Genomic DNA, 11,384 nt, shown 5'->3' with positions numbered 1-11,384 from the left:
GTCATTTTTTGTGCTACACAAATTATGAAAATTAGTTTTTACAATACTAAAATTGTCAAAATTATATTACTAAAACATTTAGTGTTATCAATAAAATATAAGTAAAAATACGATGGGACTGTAGGTGGATATATATGTACACATATGTATCTGGAGTTCTTGAATAAAGTTGAGAATTAAATCAAATTATTCATTATTTTATTTGAGGTTGATGAATAAATGTGTAATACGATTATATTACTATAAGATGACTAACGCGAATTGTGATTGCATTTTAACATTTATGATATCTGTAGAAGCGTATCAATCATCACCATATTCTTGAATACGAACGAGGAATAAGATGTGTGATTAATTCTTGTAACACTTATCTAAGTTAATAAAACTCATATATGTACATTTATGGTGCTTCCATCAACGAAATATTTAGTCCTAGTTACCAAATTAAACTTTTTTTATAAAATTATTTTGAAATATAATCTTACTAATATCAATTTAACGCTTATGTCAGTACAATCAATATGATCATGAATAGTTCGAAATTATCTCAATTATAAATGTGAATATATTAATGATGTTTGTATCAAGAAAGTACAATATAGTCTTGTGCGATCTTATTTATACCAAGTAAAAATTCATGTTCTGTGTATTTAGTATGATCATCAAGTGAAAAATCGTGTACTCGCAATTACTGTGGTCTACCAAAGACGTTATTATGTTGATCCAGTCTAAAACCAATGTCTGTACAATTAGGGTACAAAAATGATGTGATGCTTTTACTAACAAAATATATGCGTACCTTCCTCCATATGAACAATTCGTACGATCAACAAAATTATGTGGTCCTACTACCATACTGAGTTAAACTTTATGACGGTACAATTAGTATGAAAGCATGAATATTTAATGCTTTGATCAACGAAATATAGATGTAATCCTATTTATACCAATTAAAACTCATGTCCGTGCGATTATCATGACCAACAAGAAATATATATAATCCTATTTGCAAGTAGTTAAAACGTGTCGATATATTTAGTATGATCAACAAAAAATGTAATCCCTACTTGTTAAAATTTGTCACCCAATGACTTAATAAAACGCCGACCTTGTCAGCCCAATTACCTGACCCACTTGGCAGCCCACAACGGACCTGGTAACTCGACTCATCCTATCTACCTACTTATATCACATCCTTAACCCTAAATCTCACATTCCCTCTTCTTTGTTTTTTCTGCATCGTCTACGTCGTCTCCTCTCCAAATCCTCTCTGTGATTTTCTTCCTTCTCTTCTCCGAAATCCATGGCCACTTTCCTAGACAAATCTAATGGTTTTAGGAAAGCTACCAAGGTTTTTCTTATCTACCACAGTTTTCACCACTTTAAATAGGGGATTCTCCCTTTTGGCTAAAACATGAATCAAGCTGTTTATCTCCTTCACCATTCACAAAAGTTCTTTGTGAAATATTTAATTGGGGTCTTTGTGACCGTGTGATACTGAGATCTAAGTGATCGTTGTTGTCGGTTTCCTTGTTTGTGGAGTTACCGTGAGCCAGTTCATTGTGGAAACGGTACCTTGTGACCATATTCCTTTATCGAGATATTGGATTTGGCTACTCTGAGCCTGTTAATCACTATACTTTTTGATTTAATTATTTCATTATTTCTTTCATTTGATATTATCATTTAAGTTGTATATTGGGCTGTAATAATCGTAAGGAATTTCGTACTCCAATTTTGGTAAAAGTTGGATTGTATTTTCTAGTGATTTCCACTCTACACTACTCAAGCTAAATTAATACTCACTTCCATATGAGTATGATCAACGAAGGAGGTAATCCGAACACAAACTAAATTTATACTTACTTTAGTATGATGCTTCAACATATGTATGAACAAAATTTATAATTTTGATAATTTTAGTAATTTATACTAACTCCTCGAACACTATTTCAATTGGTATAAGTAGAGATAATAAATTTTGTTCGTATATATGTAGAAGAATCATATGGAAGAAAGTATTAATTTAGTTTGAGTACGGATTAGATCCTTCATTGATCATACTCATATGGAGTGAGTATTAATTTAGTTTGTGTAGCGATTACATCTTTTGTTGATCGTACAAAATGTATCGTCAAGTTCTAACGAGTCGCAAATATGATTATATGTATTTATTGTTGATGTGCATAGGGATAAATTAAATCAAATTGTTCGCGATTGCATTTGAGATTGATGAATAAATGTATAGTGTGAATATATTAATATAAGACGACTAACACGAATGATCGCATGTTAACGGTTATGATATCTATAAAAGCGTATTAATCATTGCAATATTCTTGAATATTAACGAGGAATAAGTTGTGTGATTAATTCCTGCAACATATAATGAAGAATTCATGTAAAATAATTCAGGAAACTAATTTTCTACTGCATACAAAAGCATTATTAATAAACTAAAACAAAAAAAAAATATAATAAGTGGATGCAATCAGTATCATCAACGGATGGATACTGCAACTTAATTACTTTCATATTAATCTTGGACCAAAAGATGTCCCAATAAATGAATCAATTTTATATAGTAACAATTACATGAAAAGTATAATTAACATTCAGAATTTGCTCCAATTTTATATAGTAACAGTTTTTGTCTTGTAATTTATGAGGGGGTGTCATTTTTTGTGCTACACAAATTATGAAAATTTGTTTTTACAGGTGTAAAATTGTTAAAATTATATTACTAAAACATTTAGTGTTGTCAATAAAATATAAGTAAAAATACTATGGGTGTGTAGGTGGATATATATGTACACATATGTATCCCGGAGTTCTTGAATAAAGTTGAGAATTAAATCAAATTATTCATGATTTGATTTGAGGTTGATGAATAAATGTGTAATACGATTATATTAGTATAAGATGACTAACACGAATTGTGATTGCAAGTTAACATTTATGATATCTATAGAAGCGTATTATTCATCACTATATTCTTGAATACGAACGAGGAATAAGATGTGTGATTAATTCTTGTAACATTTATCTAAGTTAATAAAACTCATATATGTACATTTATGGTGCTTCCATCAATGAAATATTTAGTCCTAGTTACGAAATTAAACTTTGTTTATAAAATTATTTTGAAATATAATCCTACTCATATAAATTTAAAGCTTATGTCAGTACAATCAATATGATCAAGAATAGTTCGAAATTATCTTAATTATAAATGTGAATATATTAATGATGTTTGTATCAATAAAGTATAATATAGTCTTGTGGGATCTTATTTATACCAACTAAAAATTCATGTTCCGTGTATTTAGTATGATCATCAAGTGAAAAATCTTGTACTCGCAATTACTATGGTCTACCAAAGATTTTATTATGTTGATCCAGTCTAAAACCAATGTCCGTACAATTAGGGTACAAGAATGATGTCATGCTTTTACTAACAAAATATATGAGTACCTTCCTCCATATGAACAATTAGTACGATCAACAAAATTATGTGGTCCTACTGACATACTAAGTTAAACTTTATGACGGTACAATTAGTATGAAAGCATGAATATGTAATGCTTTGATCAATGAAATATATATGTAATCCTATTTATACCAATTAAAACTCATGATCAACAAGAAATATATAATATCCTATTTGCAACTAGTTAAAACGTGTCGATACATTTAGTATGATCAACAAAAAATGTAATCCCTACTTGTTAAAATCTGTAGCCCGATGACTTATTAAAACGCCGACCTTGTCATCCCAATTACCTGACCCATTTGGCAGCCCACAACCGACCCGGTAACCCGACTCATCCTATCTACCTACTTATATCACATCCTTAACCTTAAATCTCACATTCCCTCTTCTCTGTTTTTTCTGCATCGTCTACGTCCTCTCCTCTCCAAATCCTCTTTGTGATTTTCTTCCTTCTCTTCTCCGGAAGCCATGGCCACTTTCCTAGACCAATCTAATGGTTTTAGGAAAGATACCAAGGTTTTCCTTATCTACCACAGTTTTCACCCCTTTAAATAGGGGATTCTCCCTTTCGGCTAAAACATGAATCAAGCTGTTTATCTCCTTCACCATTCACAAAAGTACTTTGTGAAATATTTAATTGGGGTCTTTGTGACCGTGTGATACTGAGATCTAAGTGATCAGAGTTGTAGTCGGTTTCTTTGTTTGTGGAGTTACCGTGAGCCGGTTCATAGTGGAAATGGTGCCTTGTGACCATATTCCTTTATATAGATATTTGATTTGGCTACTCTGAGCCTGTTAATCACTGTACTTTTTTTGATTTAATTATTTCATTATTTCTTTCATTTGATGTTATCATTTAAGTTGTATATTGGGCTGTAATAATCATAAGGAATTTCGTACTCCAATTTTGGTAATAGTTGGATAGTATTTTCTGGTGATTTCCACTCTACACTACTCAAACTAAATTAATACTCATTTCCATATGAGTATGATCAACGAAGGAGGTAATCCGAACACAAACAAATTTATACTTACTTCAATATGATGCTTCAACATATGTATGAACAAAATTTATAATTTTGATAATTTTAGTAATTTATACTAACTGCTCGAACACTATTTCAATTGGTATAAGCAGAGATAATAAATTTTGTTCGTATATATGTGGAAGAATCATATGGAAGTAAGTATTAATTTAGTTTGAGTACGGATTACATCCTTCATTGATCATACTCATATGGATGTGAGTATTAATTTAGTTTGTGTAGCGATTACATCTTTTGTTTATTGTACAAAATGTATCGGCATATTTTAACTAGTTGCAAATAGGATTATATGTGTTTCTTGTTGATGTGCATAGGGATAAATTAAATCAAATTGTTCGCGATTGCATTTGAGATTGATGCATAAATGTATAATTTGAATATATTAATATAAGACGACTAACACGAATGATCGCATGTTAACGGTTATGATATTTATAAAAGCGTATTAATCATTGCAATATAATTTAATATTAACGAGGAATAAGTTGTGTGATTAATTCCTACAACAATATAATGAACAATTCATGTAAAATAACTCAGGAAACTAATTTTCTACTGCATACAAAATCGTTATTACACAACTAAAACAAAAAAAAATATAATAAATGGATGCAATCAGTATCATCAACGGATGGATACTGCAACTTAATTACTTTCATATTAATCTTGGACCAAAAGATGTCCCAATACATGAATCAATTTTATATAGTAATAATTACAAGAAAAGTATAATTAACATTCAGAATTTGCTCCAATTAAATTTCAGTAAATCTAAATAAGGAATAAAATCTATAGACCACATTTATTAACGTTCAATTAATATAGATTTTATCATTATAATCTATGTTTTCACATATATAGTAGGTTGACGAATTAATGAGAGTACTTTTTCGGATTCAAAATTCAATTTAGTAAACTCATTCGATTTTACTCAAAAGCAAATCCTACGTAAGATATGGATAATCACTAAGTACTTCATCATTAACTTTCAATTTCTCATAATTTTTTTCTCATTCAATATAGTAACATCACTCATTTTACATCCAAAGAATAATTCTTTTACAAAAATTAATTATCGATGAATTTATTGCAACTCTTATAGTACCTGCACGGTGTAGATTTTGACATCTTAATTATGATTAGTATTTGTATTATCTTTTTACGATAACTTAGCAATAATTAATGATTCTTTTGCTATTTCGTAAATATAGTAAAAAATACAGTAATTTGGACACAGCGTTGCCCATGATTTATTTGAATTGTTACATAGTAAGTGGATAGAGATAGGGGTGAAGTTATGAATGGCTTGATTTATTCCACATTGTGTGTACGTATGTATGTATAAATGCCCCCCTACACATCCTATGTTTCTTCACGTTTCAAACAATTGCCTAGGTAATTTCTTTCACATCAATAAAACTTGTTCGTGATTCTCTCTAGAGCCCACAAATGTTTGAAGTTTTTCTTCAAACAAATCCTTTTGAAGAAGAGAAATTAATCCATGAATTGGGAACTGCTTGTCACTCTATGATAGATAGATGTTCTAAAATAGTAGATTGTATTTGGTACATGTTTTGTTTGTTTAGTTTGAGAGTATTCTAACACGTGGACTTTTTCCTTTTTTATTTCTGTGACGTAATTGACAGGTGTTAAAAGAAGTAAAAGAATAACCAATTAGAATGTCGATCTCCGCCTGGAAGCCAGCACAATCTAGCATGATTAACTTTTCAGTTCAGGGCATGATGAAGAAGCACCAAGGAAAGGAAAAGGTGGTGGTGGTATTGGGTGCCACTGGCACAGGCAAATCGCGCCTGGCGATAGACCTGGCCACCCGTTTCGGGGCAGAGGTCATTAACTCGGACAAGATTCAGGTCTACAAGGGCCTAGACATAGTTACCAATAAGGTGAGAAATGAGGAATGCAGCGGCGCGCAACACCATTTGCTCGGAATCATTGATCCCGAGATGGATTTCACTGTACATGATTTTGTACATCATGCATTGCTGGCTGCTGATGCCATCATTCAAAAGAATCGGTTGCCAATCATTGCGGGAGGGTCTAATTCCTTTTTACAGGCACTTGCCAGTGACGACACTGAGTTTCCCTCCAAGTACGAGTGTTGTTTTCTCTGGATGGATGTGGCGATCCCGGTCTTGCATTCGTACATGTCAAAAAGGGTTGATCAGATGGTGGATAGCGGGTTGGTGGAGGAGGGTAAGGCATTTTTTGACCCAAAAGTTCGCGATTATGATTATGGGATTAGGCGTGCCATTGGGATCCCAGAGATGGATGAGTTTTTCAGGAGTGAGGGTCTTGTCGATGGTGAAACTAGGGCTAAGCTGCTTAAGGCAGCTATTGATAAAATTAAGAGGTACACTTGCAAATTAGCTTGCCGTCAAGTGGAAATGAATTTTAGGATGAGGGAGGAATTCGGGTGGCGGATCCATCGGTTGAACGCCACAGAGGTATTCCTTCAACGTAGTGGAGATGCCAATGAAGCATGGGAGAAATTGGTGCTGGAGCCTAGTACGAACATTGTGGCCCATTTCATTTGCAAAGAAAATATAGATACAAAATTAAGTGCATATGAACAATTAGTATGATCAATTATGTACCTTCGTGCATATAAACAATATGTATGAGCAGCAAAATTTTGTAGTCCTACGGATATACTGAGTTAAAATTCATGGCGGTACAATCAGTGTGAAAGCATTAATATTCAATGCTTTGATCAGTGAAGTATATATGTAATCCAATTTATAGCCACTTGAAGAGAGGCGATGTTCTAGAGATAAAATTTGTTTCAATAGCTCCAGAAACTGCAGGAAAGGGGTCTTATCCAGCATTCCATTTTATGAAGCTGCAGAGACCAGATATGATAGCTTTCAACAAAATTAAAGCTGCCACAGGAGAAGCTCCCTTGGTATCAGCCAATAGTGAAGATAGTATATCTACCAGGAGAGCTTGGGGATTATAGGTCTGTCTTATAGAGATGGACAAAGTTAAGTATCCATTTAAGATTTTCTCAAACAAAGTGAATGGATCATTCCTGTTAAATTCCATGACAGGAAAAAGCACGGAGTTCGCTGAAAACTTATTCGAGAAAAAGAGGATGTTAATCTGGGAAAATAAGCTGCCAACAACGAAGCCACAAGGATGAAGACGTCCAACATGTTGCATGTTGGGCAATGGCATAACCATATATGCCCTTGCTGCGAGAACAAGAAAAGTCCCTATTCGGGACAAAGATTCGGGTCACGAAAAATAAACCCGAACCGGACCAAGACAAGGGAAAAAGAAAAATTTTTACCCAAAGAAGTAAAAGTTAAAAGATGTAAAACTTTGAGAGGATAAGACTGTTGGTAGGAAACAACAAAAGTCAATAGTTAGTAAAGCAGCCAGTTGAAAATCATGTGACCGACAAACCATTATGACCGACAGCTGAAAATCACAAGGCTATGGCGAGCACAATAACGTCATCACAAAACAAGTTTGGAGTCCGAATTTCAAGTCCGAAGGACGCCTATAAATAAAGATGCAATGAAGTAGAAGGGGGACATCAGTAAACTTCTCCTACTCTTCAAAGCATTGGAATTCTGAGTCTTCTTAATTTTCTGTAATATTTTAATTTTTTAGTTTATGGGGGTTTCCCCAACAAGTCAAGTCCTCTACATCATGAGAGGCTAAAACAGTTGTCTCCTCCAACGGTGAAATAATATCTATGTAATATTTTCTATATTTCTTCAATAAAAGTTAGGCTTCTATTCAACCTGTTTTTCCAAAATTCTATTAAGTCCCTATATTAGAATCCCTTTTACGCACTAAGGTAGGAAACAAAATAGGGTTGTGCTGTTTATTGCTGAAGGAGCTAAGTTCCCGTGAACCATCTGCTGTGCTAGTGTGGTTGGAATAAGTCCGTAAAACCAAGGACTTGGAATACCCGGAAACAAAGCGGTCAAAGCAAGGTATGAATTTATGGGATCTTAATTTATTTCGGAAGCATGTTGGGCCTATTTCTAAGCATAAGTTGTAGTTTCACTAAAAAATTACAAAGAGAGTTGATTATAGGACCAATAGTGTTAAAATTGAAAACCAAGGGATCATAACTGTCGACCATGAAAAGCGTGGGACTAGAAGTGATAATGACCTTATCTAACGGGACAAAAAATGCAATTTTGCCCTAAAAAAATGTCCGAGAGGCCTTTGAAGTTGGACCCTACTAGCAAAAAAATGCTTTAGTTACTATTTAAAGAGAAGTTTGATTAAGCCTCTCATTTCGAAAAGATCCTTTTACTTATATCTCTAGAATTACATGATTTTTCTTTCTGTTGAGAATTCCTTAAAAATTTGTTGAGGATTGTGAATTATTATATGTCATGTGTTTTGCATGCTTCTCCACGATTCTGCCTCCTTCAAAGTTGTGATGTTGTTTGCCGGTACTTGTCAAAGGAATGGTCTTGCTTTTGACATGTTTCTCACTAAGATGGTGTAAAAGAAGGATTCAAATATGAGTATACAGAGAGAATGGTTGCTTGAATAATTGACTATTAGTTCTCTGTTTATCACACAAATACAACATCTGGCCAGAATTCCATGAGGTAATTCCTCTGGGGGTGAATAGCAATTTACCCCCTCGTGATATTGAAAATGAGCATATTACTCCCTTGTGAAAAAAAGTATAGCAATTTACGCTCCTATACTTTTTAAAATGAAGCGACTTACCTTCTCATACACGTAGGTAAATTGCTTCATTTTAAAAAACATAGGGAGGTAATTGTTGTATTTCAAAAGATACAAGGAGGTAAATCGCTATTTATTTTTTCGTAAGGGAATAATTTGGTCATTTGTAATATCACAAGGGAATCGGGTGCATTTTTTCCCTTTTCTGGAAATGCATCAACTAAGAAAAGAAATAATTTTACTATGCCAGATGATGGCAAGGCTTAATAATACATTACTGTGAAATACACTTGTACTATTTAGCATTGAGCAAAGGAGACTGTGTTTTGAGCCATGCATTAGATATTTTCTGGATGTAATCGTACTGATATAGGAAAGCTTCTTTTGTGAGCAAAAGACAACAAATTTAAAATCATTTTCTATTAAATAAAAAGCACAAATATCAAACAGACTAAGCAATAGGCTCAGGGACAGAAAATATGCAGGAAAATTCAATAATACTTCATTTTAGAACATGGTATTCATTAATATGTGAGAGAATTGAACATTATGTTTGTGATGACCATCTCATGATGCTTACCATCTCTTGAAATCTTGTACTTATTTGATTGAATTGAATTGGATTACTGATGAATATATAACATGAAATTGGTTTGAATGTTTAATTTTCTGTTTCCATCAATTCCTTCACCTGCAATAATTATGAAAATTAAAAATTATATTTAAATAAGTACGTTATGTCAAAAGTTATAGAAATAAAAATACAGTAATTGTATCTTCTTTTATACTACACAAGATAATAGTAGCAAGCTACAAAATATCTACATGTAGTATATAGTAAAATAGTTTGAGGTTTTTGCTACAGTTTAAAATGTATGGTAAAAAAACCATATTTAATACTCCTAATTACATTATTTTAAAAATTAAATATGATTATATTTTTTTTTTGGTACAGAAGTGACTCTATTCCATTTAACACCAAAACATCAATTGTTAATTTTTTTGTGTATATCCATAATTCCTTAAGTTGTTTCGTTTGTTTTAGTTTCTTTTTTAATGTTATTTTTTTGTTTACATATTTCATTCTTATTTATAATGTATTTTAAAATATAAAAAATTATTTATGATATATAAGCAAGAAGAACATACTACGACAACCAGTGAAGAAAAAAGTGAAGAGGAAGAAGAAATTAAAAAAAAAAGAAGAAAAATAAAAAGTAAAAGAAAAAGAAATGGTAGAATATTGGTTGTTTAATTAATCATTGTGGCTGATACGAGATATGGGTTTCTTGAATATCTTTTGATGGGTTGAAATAGAACTTTTTGAGCTTTCTTTCTTGATCTTTTTCAGCGTGTATTTTAACTTATTTAGATAATACATTTTCTCCTTTTATTTGATTTAAAAAAACAAAATAACCCGCTTTTGTACCCTCTCAATGATCAGACAAGCTCGAAGAAATAGAAAACCCTCAAATCACCAGAAAACCCCTCAAAATCACCACCAAACTCCCCTCAAAATCAACGTCTTCTTTCCTCCATTTCTCCCTGTTCCAACATCGAATCCCTGTGTTTTGTGACTCCATTTGGATATGTCTTGTAGAAATTTTCTTTACTTGCAAACCTGGATATGATTCTTTTGTTTAAGGGAAAACCTTGATGGTATTTAGATCTAACCACATTGAAACGTGATTGCCAATGGCTGTTAAAAATCTTTACTGTTGGAGTACGAAAACCATTTCTTGTTTTCTTGGTCTATGTGAATTTTCAATACTGAGAATATTGTTGACAAGACTATTAGATTAATGCAATATAATTTGCGTTGGCTCTACACTAAAGCTTTAACCTTCAAACTCTCTTAGGATGAGCTTTCCTAAGAGAGTGTTGGAAGAACTAAAGCTAGACTCCTATTCCTGTAAGTGTGGATTGGTTGTAGCATCCTTTACGCTACTAGGGCTATATCTTTCCTAAATGTCATATTTAAAGTAATTCCTGTGTTTATATATATAAATGCACATATCATTTAATCAATATGTATACGTAATCCCAACGTCATAACAGGCATAATAAGCCCACAACATTACACGCTTAAGTTCTCTTTATACAATACGAGTTGCACTCTAACTGACAAAGAGAAGAAAACTGTATACTGGCCTGATCTGCCTGAA

General features: G+C 32.5%; 1 protein-coding gene across 1 annotated transcript; it reads left to right on the top strand.

Moving 5' to 3' along the window:
• LOC105172326 (adenylate isopentenyltransferase 5, chloroplastic-like) lies at window positions 6,219-7,246 on the top strand. Its single transcript, XM_011093710.1, has 2 exons — window positions 6,219-7,092; window positions 7,242-7,246. Exons 1-2 carry the CDS (start codon window positions 6,219-6,221, stop codon window positions 7,244-7,246), a joined length of 879 nt encoding a protein of 292 aa, XP_011092012.1.

Source organism: Sesamum indicum, linkage group LG10 (genome assembly GCF_000512975.1).
Source record: "Sesamum indicum cultivar Zhongzhi No. 13 linkage group LG10, S_indicum_v1.0, whole genome shotgun sequence".
NCBI lineage: Eukaryota > Viridiplantae > Streptophyta > Magnoliopsida > Lamiales > Pedaliaceae > Sesamum > Sesamum indicum.
This window is presented reverse-complemented; position numbering and strand designations above follow the sequence as displayed.

Bases quoted from the DNA above. Each gene is read 5' to 3' on its own strand.
- LOC105172326 (XM_011093710.1), top strand. From the start codon at position 6,219: ATGTCGATCTCCGCCTGGAAGCCAGCACAATCTAGCATGATTAACTTT.